Here is a 19,654-nt window from a genome sequence, read left to right as displayed (position 1 = left end):
GCGGTGCCATTTTGAAATTTCAAAGCGTGTAGCGCCCGTGTAAGGAGGCGTGCGGCGCGGTGGGGGGTCAGGGAGGCTGACATGCGGGGTCGACGCTCGCCAGGGCACATGGGTCGACTGGTCGAGTATGAATTTGCAGATTTTACTGATTTTTGACTCGAGGCAGCTCTTTCTGTTGCATAGATTTCATATGCCTATCATTTTTGTAAGTATCCTTCTTAAGGCCCCACTTGGAATGGGGGTAATTTTATACACCTGTATTTATTTTACAGGTGTAAGTTACAGGTCAACACTTAATATTAGCCTGAAACGAAAACGACCAGAGGAGGTCCGTATCTTATACCGGGCAGAAAACGATCGGAAACGCTAATCCAAACGGGCCCTAACATGTAATCTCTTGGTTCGTAAATATAAGATGTTTAGGTATTTCAATACAAATTACATACAAAAATAAATGGACAAACAAACTAAAACGTGTTTATATACATCTGATTCAAAAAAAGGTAGTAAAATATCTTATATTTTTTAACGGGGGAGTAACTATGTATAATGGTACTAGTGACTGGCGTTGGCACCCAAGCTCCATGAGTTCTTATTGGCGTGTAAAGGGTGTAAGATTGACATGTTGTAACAGCAGGTCTGAAGGGAGAGGATCGAAGGATTTCTAGGAATGTTGTTGTCATAGGAATAGGGACCTCCCCACCTTAACTACTATTTAGGACTGTATGAATTTTAAGCTACGAAATATTCGGTTTAAAGAACATGTTGATAAGGAATCATATTGAGGCGATTACCTCTCCTCATGATTTCTCGTGATCTTGTAATTTTAGCCTCGAGCTATGTTTTAAGTGCCTGTTTTTTTGCTGGTTTCTATATTAACCTGGAATAAACTATCCTCTATCTGGTTTATTCTAGAAGCTCAACCAAATTTTTTTTGTTAGAAGCCTACCAATTAAGACTTGACTAATAGACTTCTAAAAAAATATTTTTCGTTGGGCTTATAGAATAAGTTGGGTAGAAGGCAGCTTATTCTAGAAGCCCGAAAAAGCCAGTAAAAGAATTGCCCCTAAGTAAAATATATACATGTGGGGATGGCGGTTGGTGACGCCCCCTAGCCTTCACATACCTCTGCCACTTCGAATTTCATGCGTAAGTCCACAACACATAGATCATAATCCAATTTTCCAAGATAGATTCTCATAATTTCATTTACATTCATGGGTGAATTTTTTTGTTTAACTTTTGAACATATCAGCTTCCTCTGTGTGTAGGTTTATAAACCATACCTGCATTGGCTCGTTCCTTTCTAAAAATAGGTTTTCCATGTGGTACAGATGAATATAATGGTCATGCCATATGGCCGCTCTGTTCCCGTAGCCAATTCTTTTTATTAGTCCTAAGTGTAGTGCATATATTACTCTCAAATAACTTGTCACACACGGGAATGATCATTCTTCTTTTCTCGCAAACATGAAGTCAGTATTATGAGGAGAAAAACTTCCATTGCCCTTTAATGAATTTGGGTTTGTCATTAACCTCATCCCTTGCTTTCCTAACATTGATATGTTGAAAAGATGAGTACTCCCTCCGTCCGCGAATAAGTGTATTTCTAACTTTTTTTCCTAATTCAAAGTTTTAAAATTTTGACCAACTATATACAAAAGAGCAGTAACATATATGACATCAAATTGATATATTATGAAAGTACATTTCAAAACGGATCTAGTGATACTAATTTAGTACCGTAAATGCTGCTACTTTTTCCTATAAAGTTGGTCAAAGTTTTAAAACTTTGACTTAAGATAAAAGCTAGAAGTACACTTATTCGCGGATGGAGGGAGTATATCTAAAGCCATGCCTTAAGCCTTCTTCGATTGTGCTATTTCTTCCCATTTCTTCCAATGCATATTTTGTTTATCACAATCTCCCCTCCAACGGGATATTGCCGTTGTTGTCGTTAACCTCTTAGGCTAAAGCGGCTAGTTTTATAGTTCTGTCATTGCAACTTTTATCAAAACTTCTCGACATGTGGAACCATAAAAAAACGTCCATCAAGGTTGTTTACTCTTGTACACAGTTTCTCAAAAAATCACGTGACACTTCTCCCCAGGGTTATTGGCATTCCTAAGTATTTTTCTTCAAGTGACTATGTTCTAATTCTCAACGCTCGCTTCATTTCATCTTTGATCTCTTCATTGCTATTTAGACTTAAATATATAGATGATTTATCTTTGTTTACCAACTGTCATGATCCCTTGTTACACATTTCCAAGACACCCCGCAATATTTAGGCTCCTTTTCTTGACGCTTGTGCAAAAACCATACAATCATCAACAGATAACAAGTGGGATATCCCATGGAGCATCGATATTCACTCTAATTCCTTTACACAAATTTTGAGACCCCCACATTTCAGATTGGATAAGCATTCATCACAAAGTGAAGAAGGTGAGGAGATGCCGAATCGGGTGGAATGGCTCTATCTCAAGAAAATTATACTAAAACTCATGTTCCACATGAACTAGGTTAGTTTTGTTATGTAGAACCCGATTTTTAGTATAATTAGACATTAGTCATGTCTAATTTATACCGCACTACCTTGAGTTTCCCCTTTGTTCCCTTACAATGTTGTGAATACATTCATAAGTAATAATCACTTAATTTCCCAATCTAAGCCCCCTCCCAAATTCCTCATTATATTGCTATGTTTTGCAAAGCCTGGGGGATGGGGGCGACAGTTCCCCCAGTCTTCACATAGCTTTGCCACACGAGTGTTCAACAACAACAATATGCCAGGAGAACAATGATGACGTCCATCAAGATGACATCAACATCAATGGAAATCTACATGCAGTATGAAGGTTGTGAGTTGGGACTGCCATTCTAGGCCAACACCGGGATGGCAACCATACTAGCTAGTGATGCCACCTTTGGAGACCCCTCGACAGGTATCACCATTCTTGACTACCTTCCTTATGCAAATATGCTAGCATAGCGAGTTTAGAATTACAATCCCAAAAACTCAAAAAGGAAGTAACTATAAGTGAAAAATGAGATATTGAATTGTGTAGTTTACGAGAGAGAATGTTTTTATGTAAGAATGACCAAACGTGATCTATAACTGTGGACACTGCTACAACTGTGCTATTTTAATCGCCATTCTGTCCATTTTATTTGTGCATGCCAAGTTTGAATTTATTTGCTCATAAAGTCTAGCAAACTAATAGTGCACTCCAACATAAAAGGAACAACTTTCTTATTTTTAAAATGTAGAATGTACTTTTGGGGGGTTACCAGGGGTTGAAAAATATTATTACACCCTCCGTTCCTAAATATAAGTCTTTTTTAGAGATTTCAATTGGGACTACTTACGCATCAAAATAAGTGAATGTACACTCTAAAATATGTCTATATACATTTGTGTGTAGTTTTCATTGAAATCTCTACAAGGACTTATATTTAGGAATGGAGGAAGTATTATCATGTAATACACTATAATTGTACATCGCATCACAATTTGTTTTGGGGAAAAGCCATCATCACAAAATAAACAGAGCATCTCACAACTGAATTTGAGTTCATGTCTAAATTAAGGAAACAATATCATTCATGCACTTCACATGAGACACATGAAAATAGGATTACAACTCCATCGCGCTATCTACGCAAAGAGTCAATGACAAGGTTCCCTTTAATCAAAGCATTCCAATGTAAGTTTAAGAGGATGATAATCATTAGGAAAAAATTATATGGTGTTCATAGTAGGATTGAATCCTATGTTTTATTTCGCTAGGATTTTTCTACTACATTTTGTTGTGAATTCCACCTCCACTCAAACCTCTTGAAAAATCCTTTTTTTCCTATAATGCGATCAAACATAAAAATTCATGTAGGGTTAATATAGACATGACACCGCAATTATGTTTTTTTTACTATTTCGACGGTCTAAAAATCATAAAAGTCAAGGAAATCCTAAAAACGACAATGTGCAATGATATCAAGCCCGAAATTAGAGCTTCCAGTCTTCGTGAAGAGTTACTTTGTTCTCAAATAATAAGACTAAGAGTACGTGACAATGAGTTCCTCTTTTTTTTGTAACCACCACTCTAAACCCTAGTGTCGCTCCGAAGATCTAATCCCTCTCTTCCACCCTCAGCCACCGCTTCGGTGCTGTGGGGAGGATGTAGCGGTTTCCCGATTTTTATTCTTGTGCATGCAAGAATCCTTCTTATGTTTGATCTTGCTTTGATAATGGTGTTATCTTCAATAAAATCTTCTAGCTGCAATCCTCTATCTCGGTGGCGCTTGCTTCGGTCATCAAAGAGCATGAGAGTTTGTGTTCGCGCTGGCACATGCATAGGGTGCTCACTTGCAATTAACTACTCCCTCTGTCCCATAATGTAACACACACATTATGGAACGAGTAGTCAATCATTTTTATCTCAATTTTTTTTCCAAAAGGAATTCTAGAAACAAATCAACGTCTTACTGTACTTTGGGAGAGGGGTTCAAACGAGTCAAGTCGTCAGAGTCTCACAGATCTCACACATCCAGATGCCACAGGTCGAGCCCTTTCTGCCCACTCCACCCAGCAGCACAGCTCAGCAGAGGCCCGGTCCGAAACGGCAATAATCCCCTCCTCCGGCAGAACCACCCCCACCGGCTGCGCGACCCCGCGTCGCTCGCCGGCGTTGACTCCCACGCCACTGCCGACCCACCAGCCACCACCAAAGCCACCGCGAGCTCCTCCCCTCCGCCGCGCCCAAATGCCGCCTCACGCCGCCCCCATCGCCACCACCAGCTCCAGGCGCGCCGTCTACCTCCTCCTCGCGGCGCTCGCGGCGGCGCCCTTCCTCCTCCTCCTCTTCTTCAACGGCGGAGCCTCCCCGTCCGCGCTCTGCCGCTCCTCCCCCGTCCCCCGCCGCATCCCGTACCCGGCCGTCCTCTGGTCCCGCGTGCCGCCCCTCCCGGGGCTCCCCTCCTCCCCGCTCCCCGACCTCCGCGCCTCCCACTGGATCGTCTTCTCCGCGTCGCCCCACCACCAGCGCCACCGCCCGCTGGCCGCCTTCCACGGGTGGCAGCTCCTCGCCGTCGCGGACGAGGCGACCCCGCCCGGCTGGTCCCACCCGGGCGCCGCGCTGCTCACCCTCGCCGACCAGGCCCGCCTCGGCTTCCGCTCCGTCGAGTTCCTCCCCGCCCGCGGCCACGCCCGCAAGGCCGCCGCGTACCTCTTCGCCGTGCAGCGCGGCGCGCGCGTCGTCTACGACGCGGACGCCCGCAACGCCGTCGCGGGCAACAACCTCACCAGGCACTTCGACGTCGATCTGGACCAGCGCCAGGGGGGCGGCTCCGTTCTGCTGCAGTACAGCCACGCCGATCCCAACCGCACGGTGGTGAACCCGTACGTGCACTTCGGGCAGCCGTCGGTCTGGCCGCGGGGGCTGCCGCTGGAGAAGGCCGGGGAGGTGGGCGCGGAGGAATTCTACACGATGGTGTACGGCGGTGGGCAGTTCATACAGCAGGGCCTGTGCAATGGTCTTCCAGATGTTGACGCCGTGTTCTACCTCACTCGGAAGTCACTGGAAATGGAGGCTTTCGATGTTCAGTTCGATGCAGACGCACCCAAGGTCGCATTGCCACAGGGCGTGATGGCGCCGGTCAACTCGCTCAATACAATGTTCCATGCACCGGCGTTCTGGGGTCTTGCATTGCCGGTCTCGGTGAGTCCGATGGCATCCGATGTTATCCGTGGATATTGGGCACAGAGGATACTATGGGAGATTGGGGGCCAACTGGTGGTCTACCCACCGACTGTGCATCGCACTGATAATGTGCATGCTCATCCATTCGATGAGGAGAAGGATATCCATGTCAATGTAGGGAGGCTGATAAATTTCCTGATGGAGTGGCGGTCGACGAAACCGACACTCTTTGAGCGGATTCTTGATTTGAGCTATGCGATGACGGAGGAGGGTTTCTGGTGGGAGAAGGATTTGCATTTCATGGCTGCGTGGCTGCAAGATCTGGTCGCTGTCGGGTACAGGCAGCCAAGGTTGATGTCATTGGAGATCGACCGCCCGAGAGCGGCCATTGGTCATGGGGATAAGCAGGAGTTTGCCCCCAAGAAGCTGCCCTCTGTCCATCTTGGGGTGGAGGAGATTGGGGAAGTAAGCACTGAGATTGGCAATCTCATAAAATGGAGGAAGCACTTTGGTGATGTTGTGCTTATAGTGCATTGCACCGGACCTGTGGACCGGACTGCACTAGAGTGGAGGCTTCTTTATGGTCGGATATTCCGTGCAGTAGTTATTCTTTCAGAGCAAGGCAATTCAGATCTCGCTGTCGAATCCAGCAACTTTGCACATGCATACAAGTGAGTTCAATCAGCCTGATCTGTAACCTTGCAATTTTCTTCATGTTCCCATAAGTCCTACTGTTGCTTCATCCAGTGAGGCTTCATTTGCTTGATACCAAAATTGTAGAATTGATTACTGACAAGTTCTCATCACAGGTACTTGCCCAAGGTGTTTGATCGGTTTGCAGGCGCTGAAGGATTTGTATTCCTTCAGGATCATATGGTCCTAAATTATTGGAACCTATTGGATGCTGATAAATCCAAGCTCTGGATAACCAACAAGGTGCATACCCTTGTCCTGGTTTGTGAAATTTGTGAATTATAGAACATTCAAATTTTCTGATCTGTCAAAACTAACTTCTCTGGTTCTCACCAGGTGAAGGAATCATGGTCTGATGTCCCTCTACCGGGAAATAACAATGAATGGTTTATGAACCAAGGAAATATGGTAAAAAATGCGGTTGACAGTTTTCCAGTTCATCATCAAGCCAATTACAGAAGAAGCATAGGCGAAGATAAGATAATTCATTGCAGCAGTGAGATATTCTACATACCTCGACGGTACACCAGTGACTTCTCCTACCTCGTTAAAGTTATCGGAAACCTAGACATCCATCACACCATTGGAGTCCCCATGTTGTTCCTTGCAATGGATGTACCGAGCAATTTTGAACCCAAAGCTTTGGGAAAACTTGCTTATCGGACAAACTTGCCATCAGATACCACTTTCTCGGCGATATATACTCCTGAAGCACATGCTGTGTACCCTATGAAGGTTGAGAATGAAATTGATTTTGTAAAACTAATCAGAGTCATGGCTTCAGGAGATCCTTTTCTTCTGGAGTTGGTCTGATCCAGGAGACTAGAGTCCACTAAAATTGTATAATTTGGGTTGGGAAGGGGAAACAAAACTACGATCGTTAAAGTTATTGTTTTGTTCCTCTTCATCCTCCCTTTCAGTTGTAAGTTCAATTTAACAAGAGACTTTTACCTTATCAGTAGTCTCACACGATCACATTAACACCATTGTTTCCTAGTATGAAACCTTTACCTATTGGACTGTTGCAGTTCAATGTAAAGATAACAATGAAGAATGCTAAACTTCAAATGTTATTTTGTTAAAACAGTTAAAAATGACACTCCATTCTCTGTTACTATATCCGTAGATGAACATGTGACAGCAAAGTATCAATATTCCCCAAAAAAGAACTACTCATGCTTCCTTTTTACATTCACAACGAACCACCCTCTTTGTTAATGGTCTGTATTGCATGTTACAACTTTTATAAATCACAAATTATACAAGTTTCAACTCAGCAAGGCAGAAGAATTTCTTCTTGGTCAAATGCTGGAACTGGTTGATCAGTGAAATGAGTTCACCGGTCAATTCCTTCGATCTTGTCTTCAACCTCCGAGTAGAGTTCCCTGAGCCTTTCCAAGTTATCCTCTGATGTCTCCCAGTAGCCTCTGCCATTTGCTTCTAGGAAGGTTTGAAGCAGCTTCCTGAATGAATTGGGATTAGTGTCCATCAGCCTCTTCCTCATCTCTTCATCTTCGATGAATGTGGTATTTGCTTCCTCGTAAACCCAGTTGTCCACCTGCCCGGATGTTGCACTCCATCCAACGGTATTTGTCAGCCGCTTCTCGATCTCTCTAACTCCCTCATAGCCACTCTTCATCATCCCCTCATACCACCTAGGGTTCAGTAGCTTTGTCCTTGCATCAAGACGCACCGTCTCCGACAATGTCCGCACCTGTGCATTTGCTGTGGTTGTGTCTGCTATGTACGATGAAGGTGCCCGCCCATCCTTCCGCAGCCCTTGCACCAGCTTCGTCGGGTCTGAGTCGAAGTAGTGGCTGACATCTGTCAGTGAGATCTCTGAGGAGTCCAGGTTTTGGAATGTGGCATCTGCTGTTGCTAGAGCAAGCTCAAATGTCTTGCGTTTCTCCAGCATGCCTACCCCTGGAGCATCACTGTCAAATGCAAAAGACTTGCGGCTCAGGTACATGTCCTGGAGCTGCTTCTCATCTGTCCATGATGCATTCTCCACTGCCAAGTTCACATTCGACGAGTAAGAGCCTGATGCATTTGAGAAGATCCTTGTTGCCGCCTCTCTTACCGAGACACCGAGCTCCTCTGCCTGCTCCTGGGCATGCTTGCGCACATAGTTCATCTCAATTGGCTCATCTAGTTCAGCAACCATCTTTACTGCCCGGTCCAGCAGATTCATCTGCATTGGTCAGATGTGTAACGTTAGTGCATGAGTTAAGTGATGAATAATTTAGTTGTCTGCAAAATATACAAATCAAATGCAGAGGCGGCATTAATTCATACCTGGTTGATGAAAAGATCTCTGAACACACCGGAGCAGTTAACGACGACATCAATCCTAGGGCGTCCAAGCTCCTCAATGCTGACGGGCTCCACACGGTTGACACGGCCAAGCCCATCAGTAACCGGCTCCACACCAAGCATCCACATCACCTGGGCCAGTGACTCGCCGTAGGTCTTGATGTTGTCGGTGCCCCACAAGACAAGTGCAATTGTCTCAGGATACTTGCCACCATTGTCAGCCTTTTGCCGCTCCAGCAGACGTTCCACAACAATCTTGGCACTCTTCATGGCAGCTGCAGTCGGGATAGACTGCGGGTCGAGAGCATGGATGTTCTTCCCTGTTGGGAGAACCTTTGGGTTACGGATGGGATCACCACCAGGGCCAGGCTCAACATAGCTTCCCTCAAGGGCAGTCTTCAAGGCTCCCAGCTCATTGTCTGCCACAATCAGCTTCAGGCACTCTCCCAAGAATCCAAACAAGGTCCTCAGCTTATCTCTGTCCGCCCTGATGAACTTGGTTTGGGACAGGTACTCCACCCATGGCTCTGAGAGACTAAAGCCAAGGATGGAACTGAGTTTGTTTGTAACATTAACAACTTGCCCTTTGCTGTTTGTGGTCTTCTCAACAAAGGCACCTACGGCACCTCGTGAAGCTTCAGTGATCTGCTTCAGGAGTTCAACATCAGCCAGTATGCCCTTGTCGCTGCCCCTGTAGACATCTTCAATGGTCCTGCCCACCGTCGCAGCAAGAATGCCAGGCAGCGAGAATATGTTCTCCTCTGGGCGGTCAAGGGCAGCTATGTTCACCAATGTGGCCACAGCTTCGACGGCAGTTGGTGGCTCACCTATCACATGCAGACCACATGGCAGTAGCCGTGACTCTATCTCCATGAGCTTGCCATACACCTTCCCGACGACGAGGTCACGCTCATTGGCTGGGAGCTCCTCGCCTTCATCGGGCAAGTCAACATCCTTGTCCAGGTTACACTGTTTTGCAGTGCTGATGATTGAGCTCACAATCTGGTTGCCACGGCCGGTGTCCTTGAGAGACTGGTAAGAGGCGATGAGCTCTGACAGCTGCTTCAGCCCTTTGTACAGACCAGCATTCTCAGCTGGTGGTGTCAGGTAGCTTATAGTGTTTGCATAGCTTCGACGCTTGGCCACTGTTGCCTCTGAAGGGTTGTTTGCTGCATAGTAGTAGATGTTGGGGATGTTACCAATCAGACTATCAGGGAAGCATGCATCACTCATTCCAACTTGTTTCCCGGGCATGAACTCGAGGGACCCGTGTGTGCCGAAGTGCAGAACAGCATCTGCCTTGAAGATCTTCTCAACAAAAGTGTAGTATGCTGCAAACCCATGGTGAGGGCTGGCAGACTTTGAGAACAGAAGCCGCATTGGGTCACCTTCATAGCCAAAAGTGGGCTGCACTCCGATGAAGATGTTGCCATACTGCTTCCCATAGACAAGGAGGTTCTCACCATCAGAGTTGAGATGCCCAGGTGGCTTGCCCCAGTTCTCCTCCAGCATGTTAGCGTAGGGGGTGAGTGCTTGGTACTCCCGCACATTCATGCGGTAAACAACATTGAGGTTGGGGCTGTTGAACTGGGCCTCCTTATCATGAATAACCTCCTCAATGAGTTCTTCAGGTGTCTCTGGAAGACCCTCGACATTGTAGCCATCCTTCTTGAGATCCTTGAGGACAGAATAGATGGAACTGAAGACATTCAGGTATGCTGCAGTTCCCACATTGCCCTTGTCTGGTGGGAAGCTGAACACGGTGATGGCTAGCTTCTTGTCCATCTACAATAAACAAGTAAAAAGGTAATTACTTTATGGTTTTGTGTGCATACAAGAACCGAGAAACATGTATAATATTTTCACCCATGAGGAGTTTGAGTACCCGAAAAAATTAATTATGAGGAATTTGACATGGAAGTGGAAAGTAAATCACATAACTGAAGTTTAAGATTCTGCAGTGAAGTGTTAAATTTTGTCCACAAAGGATCTTTTGTTTCAATTTTAAGGAGTAAGTAGAAGTTCAGTGAGTTAGCATTTGTTAGCTTAACCTTGTGATGTGCTGTTACTTTTCACTGAACTTCGATGCGATGATAGATAGGCATTACCAGGATGCATTGGACTTTTCATATATATTTAACATCTCGTTCTCATAGCAGATTAGCAGGCTTACGGCGTTGATATGTACAACAAACTGTTCAGTGGGTGAATGGTGCAAGATAAAAGCGTTAATTGATCAACTGAGCGAGTAATTTCAGTTTTTGCATGACATGGTTGATTAGTTTGTCTGTTCCCCGGACCCTGCGTAAGCGGGAGCTACATGCACCGGGCTGCCCCCTTTTCTATGATTGAAGGTTTGATGCACAAATTGAATAATCAGTTCCAGTTTTCAGTTTGCAATGAACTAGTTGAGCTAATATGTCGATAAGTTCATCTATTTATACCTTATTAAGAAGAGATGGACGCCAGAACTACTTATAGGCTAGCTTTTGCTCTTTAGCTTAAACAGTGCAATTTGGATACTAGCAAATATACATCAACCAGGTGGATCGATGTGAGCTGCATACCTTAGTTTTCCTCTTGAGTTCTGCCCATCTGATTGCTCTGGTGCAGAGCTGCTCCACCCTCTTGTGCAATGCATGCGACTTCCCTGCATCAAACACAAGAAAGACCATTCCCAGTTCAGCTCAAAGTACACTGATGCAAGTGACAAATCAGACCAAGAGGCCAAGGGGGTGGAGGGGTGGCTTGCCTGATCTTGGGTCCCGGCCGGCGAACACGATGGGCTCCATGCCGCCGTCGAGCTCCGGGAGCGCGACCTGCAGCGCCACCTGGATGGGGTGAAGGCCCAAGGTGCTGTTGAGCCACTCCTCCGTGGTCTGGAACACGAGCGGCAGCGCGACGATGTACGGCACGTCGAGCTTCATCAGCGAGGCGATGGCCTTGGGGTGGTCCTGCCTGGCCGGCCCGCCGACGAGCGCGAACCCGGTGAGCGACACCACGGCGTTCACGAACGGCTTCTTGGTGATGGGGTCGACCAGGTACCGCTCGATGGGGCCCGAGAAGTCGAGCCCGCCGGCGAAGATGGGGATGACCTTGGCGCCCCTGGCCTCGAGCTCCATGATCACGGCGACGTAGTGGCCGTCGTCGCCGGTGACAATGTGGCTCCGCTGCAGGACGAGGCCGATGATGGGGGCCTCGGGGTTCTTGAGCCTGTCGTTGGCGTCGCGGCGGGTGCCGTACCAGTTGAGGTACTCCTTGACGTCGTCGTACATGGTGGGCGCGAGCGGGTGCCAGATGCCGGTGTCGAGGAAGAGCACGGGGTCGCTGTACTTGATGTCGGCGCCCTTGAGCGCGGGCACGTAGGAGACGGCGATCATCTTGAGGAAGTTCTGGAGGTTGTCCGGCGAGCCGCCGAGCCAGAACTGGAGGCTGAGGATGTAGAGGCGCGCGTCCTGCGCCTTGTCGGAGGGCAGGTACTTGAGCACCTTGGGCAGCGTGCGCACCAGCTTGAGCATGCTGTCGGCGAAGCCGCTCGAGTCCTTCTTGTTGCGCTTGAAGAGCTGGAAGAAGGGGCTCTTGGACTGGCCCAGCTGCGCCATGCTGAATGAGCCGAGCTTGTTGAGCCGCATCACCTCCGGCATGGACGGGAACACCAGCACGGCGTCCATCCGGTCCCGGTGCTGCGCCACGGCGTCCCGCACCTTGAGCGCCAGCTCCTCCACGAAGATGAGCGAGCCGATGAAGACGTTGGCGGCCGCCACGTCGTCGCAGAAGGCGGCGTACGTGTCCGCGTCACGCAGCTCCTCGACGAGGTAGCCCACCACCTCGAACTCGGCGGCGCGGCGCGGGTCGGCGTTGAGCTGCATCACCGCCGCCGTGACGGAGGACTGGTACTGCGCCTCCAGGACGACGTAGACCACCTTGACCCGCGGCAGGCCGCGCTCCGCCGGCACCACGCGGCGCACGTCCGGGTTGGTCTGCGTGAACAGCCCGTTCCCGGCCACGGCGCACCGTATCGTCGCCGCCGCCGCGCGCCGCCCCCGCCGGCCGCCGAGCAGGAACGAGTGCAGCGGCGCGCGCGCGCGTGCCTTCTTCTGCGCCCCGGTGGCCGTGGCGAACGGCGCGGACACCAGCGACGACATCTTTATCCCCACCCGGATAAAAATAATACAGGCTCTCACACCCCCCCAAGCCAATAAAAAACTACCACTGGCACCTAGTATTTTTTAACAACGACAATGGAGCGGCAATCCAACTACACCTCGTCTCTTCGCTGAGGGCGGTGGCTCTCGATCCTTGCTCTGTTCTTGGATTCTGTTGTCGTGTCCCTCTGAAGCAGGGGAAGGGGAGGCGAGGAGCGAGCTGGAGAGTGTGCCAGCTCGGGAATGTATAGGTTTCTTGCCAAAGGGGAGGATGCCAAGTACGGTGGCGGGCAAGCGGCTACGGGGTGCTCCGGGGCATCCGGTGGCGGGAGGCGGCACACGTTGGCGGGTGACGGGGCGGTGGGGCACGGGGGTGAGAAAAGCGGATCGCGATCGGGGCTGCGCGCGCTGCGATTGGCCGCGGCGGATTTCCGGGGCGCGCCCCGCCGGGGGATGCCGATGAGGCGGGTGGATAGCCCGCGGTCGCTGTTCGCGGCCTGCGCGTGGCACATACCCCGGCCGCAAAGGGCACCCCCCAGCGCAAACCCTCCCGTGGGTCGTCGCGTTGGCGGATTCCGTTTCTCCTTCCTTTGTTTTTCCACATCTTGGGCCGTGCATTTTCGTTTGATGCTTCCAGGTTTGGTGATGCCCGTCCCCGTGCGTGTGTGATGTTTGTGGGGCCTTTGCTTTATGGTTCGTGGAAGGGGTTCGTTTGGTGGTTTGCTGGCTGGGCTTTGGGGGCTGTGCCTGCCGGGCGATGGTCCGTCCGTGAGACATGGGACAAAGGTTGCGATCTCTGGCTTTCTGCCGTGGGAATGGGATGGTTGCCCTGCAGCTGCAGCTGCATGGTAGCCAGGGGTTTCAGTTTTGGCGGGTCTCGTGTTATGAATCTTAGTCGACGTCAGCTACGCATGACCGCAGGTTGTGCCTTTTCTTCGATTTTTTTGGCGACATTCTCGGGTCTCTGCCAAGAATTTGATGCTGCATTGCGGTTTAGGGTGGTAGATGAAACGTGCCAAGTGTCCGGAGCCTCGGCTCTATTCGGTAGGTTGTGTCTCTAGGTGAAGGTATAAGAGCAACTCTAGCAGACCCCGCATCCTGCCCCGGCTTGCAAAATAACCACCAAAGTGCAGGTCAGGGCGGAAAAACCTGCCCGACCAGACCCCGCATCCCGCCCCGGTCCGCAAATACTTTTGGCGGGCGTGGCAAAACTTCTCCCCCAACCTCTAGTCTCACGGGCTGGGAGGCCGACCCGAGCGCAGCCCCCCTCCGTAGCGAGATTTTGTGGGAGGGACATTTCCGCGCGCCCTTTCCCGCTCCCCCCACCCTCCGCCACCATTGCCCCCGCCGCCGCACACTCCGGTGCATCCTCCGTGGCTGTCCCTCGCCACCATGGACGACTCCCAGCTGCCCCCCGTCACCGTCGAGGTCGCGCATGTCCCTTCCCCTCGGGCGGATCTCGTCGCCGGCCATGTTGGCCCCGCAGTCGCTCAAGCTAGCGCCGCGCCTGCCCGCAAGCGGCAGAGCAACGTGGTCATGCAGGACGAGAATCCGGCAGCCCCCGCCGCCAAGGCTCACGAGAACAAGCGCCAGAGGTGAGCATGCTGTCAGTGTGCACGCGCCGCTGAAAACAAATCCATGTCTTTGTTGCTTGCCAAAGAGAACAAGATCATGTCAATGAACCGCGATGACATGGACGACCTCACCAAAACATGGCATGATATGTCAAGGAGAGAAATCTTGAAGAGGAGGATGGTTGTGACACCCCCGATTCTATCATACACTAATCATACACGCAAATGTGTATGATCAAGATCAGGGACTCACGGGAAGATATCACAACACAACTCTAAACACAAAAGAAAGACATACAAGCTTCATATTACAAGCCAGGGGCCTCGAGGGCTCGAATACAAAAGATCGATACACAAACGAGTCAGCGGAAGCAACAATATCTGAGTACAGACATAAGTTAAACAAGGATGCCTTAAGAAGGCTAGCACAAAAGCAGCGCGATCGAAGAGGCAAGGCCTCCTGCCTGGGACCTCCTAACTACTCCTGGTCTTTGGCGGTCTCCACGTAGTAGCATCCATCGGCGGTGGCATCTGGCTCCAAGGATCCACCATCTGGGTGCATCAACCGGAAAGAAGAAAGAAGAGGGAAAAGGGGAAGCAAAGCAACCGTGAGTACTCATCCAAAGTACTCGCAAGCATCAGATCTATACTAAGTATGCATTGGTATCAAAAGGAAGGTTTGTATCTGTGGACTGAACTACAGAATGCCAGAATAGAGGGGGAAGGCCTAGCCTATCGAAGACTAGCATCTTCAAGCAGCTCCGAGCATCTTGCAGCATGTAGAAGAGTAAAGAATAGTAGTTTAATAGTTAACAAGCATGTTGTAACATCAACGCCCAGAGATCCTTCCTCGACTAGGATCTCGACTCCCTGCAAGAAAGCAATCCCGGAGCCACATATCCATCACATATCTCAAGTATCCATTTCTAGTGTTATATAAGATCAGGATATAAGTCTGAACGTCCATTATCGCGGACACGGTATTCGAATATATATCTTCCCTGCAGGGGTGCACCATGTTACCCAACACGCTTGATCACTCTGGCCGGACACACCTTTCTGGGGTCAATGCCCGGCCTCGGAAGATCAACACGTCGCAGCCCTACCTAGGCTCATTAGAGAGGTCCCCGCCGGTCTACCTCCTAAGCACTTCGGGGTCTGGGCCCATCGCCCGCAGCACTCCGGGTCGTTGTGCGATGAGCGGGGACGAGCACCACCTCATACTAGATGGCACTGGCCCGACAGGCCCACGATGCTGAACTGGACGTCTGACAAAGCTTCGGCTGATACTGCAACGTCGAGGCCCATATCTATTCTCGCATGGTGGTTAGTGCGTAAAAGCCAGAGGCCAACTCAGAACAAATACCCAAACCTGTTAGTGCATTGGGGGCTCGCGGAGACGAGCAGAGACTCACGATAATGTGGCCCCGTCGCCCTGTCTCGTGGACTTACGGCAAGGGCCCAGACTGCCCGGTCGTGCCACGTGGAAAACTCGTGAGTGCTCAACGGGCCCTCCCGACTTTCACATCAACTCGTGGGTACCCCTCAGGGCCGACCCGACTTCAACAATGGTCTCAAGTAAAGTCAAGGTAACCGTGTGTCCAAACATCAAGGGGGAAACCCGAGGAATCACCCCCGGTGGATTCCACTCAATGTAATCATCAAGGTGAACGTAAGAGGAACCACCCTCGAGGTTCACACTTGAGGTGTTGAACGATAGAGCCCTATCGGGAATGGTGAAAGAGGAAATCACCCTCGATGACCACGACCGAATAGCTACACTACAGAATTATCATCAGGAGTGCGTTATGAGGGATCACCCTCGGCACTCGATAGTAGCTCTGCAGAGTCGATCAACAAAAGGGGCGTGATGTGATGTGAGGTGACGGGCTCTGGTCGTCGATCACGCTAATCGAGTCGTCGATGATGAAGCATGGGCAACAAGGACAAGTACTGGGGGTCACTGATGGATCACTAACCAACCTATACTAAGCAGTTTAGGATAAACAGGTAAGGTACAATGAGCAGGTTAGAAAAGCAAGCTATGCATCAGAATAGGAGCAAACAATAACAATAGCAAAAACTAATGCAAGCATGAGAGAATGGAATGGGCGATATCGGGATGATCAAAGGGGGGGCTTGCCTGGTTGCTCAGGCGAGAAGGAGGGGTCGTCATCGACGTAGTCGATCACAGCGGCATCAACAGCCGTCACGGGGTCTACCGAAGAGAAGAGGGGGGAGAAAATAGTAAATACATAGCAAGCAAGAGCACAACAGGACAAAGGCAGAGCTAGGCGTGTTCTAACGTGGTGCTACACACTACCGGCGAAGGGGGATAACATCCGGGAATGCTTTCCCGAAGTGTGGCATTTTCGGACAGACTAACCGGAGGGGAAAAGTTCAATATTCGCTATGCTAGGAGCATGTGACAGATGAACTAAGATCGTATTTGGATTCGTCTCGTCGTTCTGAGCAACTTTCATGTAGAAAACTTTTTCATCCGAGTTACGTATTAATTACTATGAATTTCTAAAGGTTAAACAATATTCTGAAATTACTTTTAATTCGAAAATAAAGACTAAATTGCTATGTGTACACAGAAGTGTACCCAGCTATTTGCACCAGGGGCTGCAGGTGGGGTCTAGTTGACTGCCAAGTCAGCAGTCAATTGAGACCGTTGACTAGTCAAAGGGCCCTCGGGACCCGCATGTCATTGATTGGGTTATCCCAGTCAGCAGTTTGACTGGTCAAAAGGGGCCAGCGGGACCCATGTGTCATAGGAACATGTTATAAACAGAGTTTTATTAGCTTATTTAACTAGATGGGGTCCACCAGTCAGTGTCTATTGGCTAAAATATCTAGGCAATTAGATTAATTAACCTAACTAATTAACAGGGGGGGTCCAATGGTCAGTGGGGGTTAGTAATAAAGGGGGATTAGCTCCCACTAATTAACAGGGGCCCAACCTAGTTAGCAGTGGCCTCAGCACGCACAGCGTACAGGGACGCCAGCAGCCAGGGCGAGCAGCAGCTCGTAACAATTGCAGCTACACCGAAGTAGCAGCAGCGCGCATCACTAGCCAGGGGCGGCGAGGGCGAGGCCATGGACATCCGCGGCCGGCCGGAGCAGGGGGCGCGGCCTCTGGCGTGGACGCGCGTGCACGCGGCCTCGTCCTGGAGCCATGGGGGTGGGGGGCTGCGGTCACGGTCGGGGACGAGCGGGACAGACGGCTTGGGACGGTGGCCTACGACGAAGAAATCGGAGGGGAGGTAGGGGGTAGCAGCGAAGGGGCTCACAGCGGAGTGATGACCCACAAGTATAGGGGATCTATCGTAGTCCTTTCGATAAGTAAGAGTGTCGAACCCAACAAGGAGCAGAAGGAAATGATAAGCGGTTTTCAGCAAGGTATTCTCTGCAAGTATTGAAATAAGTGGTAACAGATAGTTTTGTGATAAGATAAATTGTAACGAGCAACAAGTAACAAAAGTAAATAATAAAGTGCAGCAAGGTGGCCCAATCCTTTCTGTAGCAAAGGACAAGCCTGGACAAACTCTTATAATAGGAAAAGCGCTCCCGAGGACACATGGGAATATCGTCAAGCTAGTTTTCATCAAGCTCATATGACTCGCGTTCGGTACTTTGATAATTTGATATGTGGGTGGACCGGTGCTTGGGTGATGTTCTTACTTGAACAAGCATCCCACTTATGATTAACCTCTATTGCAAGCATCCACAACTACAACAAAAGTATTAAGGTAAACCTAACTGTTGGGGATATAACTATTTGTGTAAGCCGCCCAGGAGGGGCCAGGTTACGCAAAGAAGACTCAAGCCCAAGACCAAGCATGAAGACGGCGGTTCAATAAGGGGCTTAAGCCCACAGGCGACTTAAGGCCCGTTGTAGTAAACCGCCGTAATGGCATGACTTGTATCATAAGGTAGATTTAACTAGTCACCGAGCCAGACACTGTTATAAGCCGGCCGGGACTCTGTAGGGCACAGGGCGTCAACCCATGTATATAAGGGGACGACCTGCTGGCGGCTTAGGGCAAGAAACAACTCATCGAGAACCGGGCATAGCGTATCTCGCTCCCTGGTCATCGAAACATCAATACCAACCCAACTAGACATAGGCCTTACCTTCACCGTAAGGGGCCGAACTAGTATAAACCCTCTCATGTCCTTTGTCCCGATTAACCCCTTCAAGCTTCCTAGTTGCGATGGCTCCACAACTAAGTCCTTTCACGAGGACATCTGACGTGACAATTCCACGACAGTTGGCGCCCACTGTGGGGCCAGCGCACGGTGGATTTGAGTTCTTGAAGGGCAACTTCGAAGGGCTCAAGGGATACGCAGTGGGCCGGATGACCAAGAGCCGTCACGGCAAGATCTACATCGACGATGAAGGTTGGGGCCCCGACGCCGGCTCAATTGAGTACGGGTACCGGGTCCCCTTCGGAGGGATCCACGTCTTCATCGGCCGGATTGGTGAGCCAGGGCCTGAGCCGGACAACTGCATCGACCTCGTCGAGACGGCTCAGCGTGCGAAACCCGCCCGAGCTCAACACGGCATGAAGCGTGTCTTTGTGGGCTGCGTCCACGGAGAAGAGCTTTCTGAAGGACCTGAAGATGGTGGTGAGGTGGCCGTCCACTCTGACGGTGATTCGTCCGCCGGTTCAACAGATTCTCTTTATCAAGTTCAAGATGGTGTGCTCGGGGGCTGTTCCGATGGCTTCAGTATTCCAGACCCCTGTGAGTCGCCGAATTGGGCAGGAGTCTTCATGGCTGGGACTCAACCTGGTCAAAACTCTACAGCCACTACTGCAATTACGTCCGGGATAGGAGCGGCCGGGGCAGGAGGCCCTGTGCGCCCGCCGGCTCAAGTGCTGATAGACCTCATGGACAAGCTTACGACCCTGTTAACCGCCACGGTTATCCCTGCGAACAAAGATGAGCATGACGCGGAGGTGGCACGGGTACGTGAGGAGATAGCTTAGGCCAAGGAGGCCTTGGCAGCTGAGGATACTAGACTACCTACGGAGCGGGCGGCTCTCGACGCCCGGGCACAGCGGTTGCAGTCAGAGGCTTACCAGCTCACGATGAGCTTAAACGCGTCCAATGAGGTAATGAGGAGGAGACACCAGAAGACCCAATCCCGGTTACCTCCGAATTACGACCCTCGGGTTCTTTTCGCTACATCCGGAGCCGGCCCAAGTAACCCGCCAGA

General features: G+C 49.9%; 2 protein-coding genes across 2 annotated transcripts; one reads left to right on the top strand and one right to left on the bottom strand.

The window, feature by feature from the left end:
• Positions 1-4,558: 4,558 nt before the first annotated feature.
• LOC119362680 (probable glycosyltransferase STELLO1) lies at positions 4,559-7,353 on the top strand. The gene is made up of 3 exons (XM_037627922.1): positions 4,559-6,373; positions 6,512-6,638; positions 6,732-7,353. Exons 1-3 carry the CDS (start codon positions 4,767-4,769, stop codon positions 7,206-7,208), a joined length of 2,211 nt encoding a protein of 736 aa, XP_037483819.1. The 5' UTR covers positions 4,559-4,766; the 3' UTR covers positions 7,209-7,353.
• Positions 7,354-7,522: 169 nt separating this feature from the next.
• On the bottom strand, positions 7,523-13,090 carry LOC119362679 (magnesium-chelatase subunit ChlH, chloroplastic-like). Its single transcript, XM_037627921.1, has 4 exons — positions 11,461-13,090; positions 11,276-11,358; positions 8,691-10,493; positions 7,523-8,586 (listed from the first exon to the last, which is right to left on the bottom strand). Exons 1-4 carry the CDS (start codon positions 12,851-12,853, stop codon positions 7,732-7,734), a joined length of 4,134 nt encoding a protein of 1,377 aa, XP_037483818.1. The 5' UTR covers positions 12,854-13,090; the 3' UTR covers positions 7,523-7,731.
• Positions 13,091-19,654: the final 6,564 nt, after the last annotated feature.

Source organism: Triticum dicoccoides, chromosome 2B, assembly GCF_002162155.2.
Source record: "Triticum dicoccoides isolate Atlit2015 ecotype Zavitan chromosome 2B, WEW_v2.0, whole genome shotgun sequence".
Taxonomy (NCBI): domain Eukaryota; kingdom Viridiplantae; phylum Streptophyta; class Magnoliopsida; order Poales; family Poaceae; genus Triticum; species Triticum dicoccoides.
The sequence above is the reverse complement of the archived record's forward strand: the minus strand, read 5'-3'. Positions and strand labels throughout refer to the sequence as shown.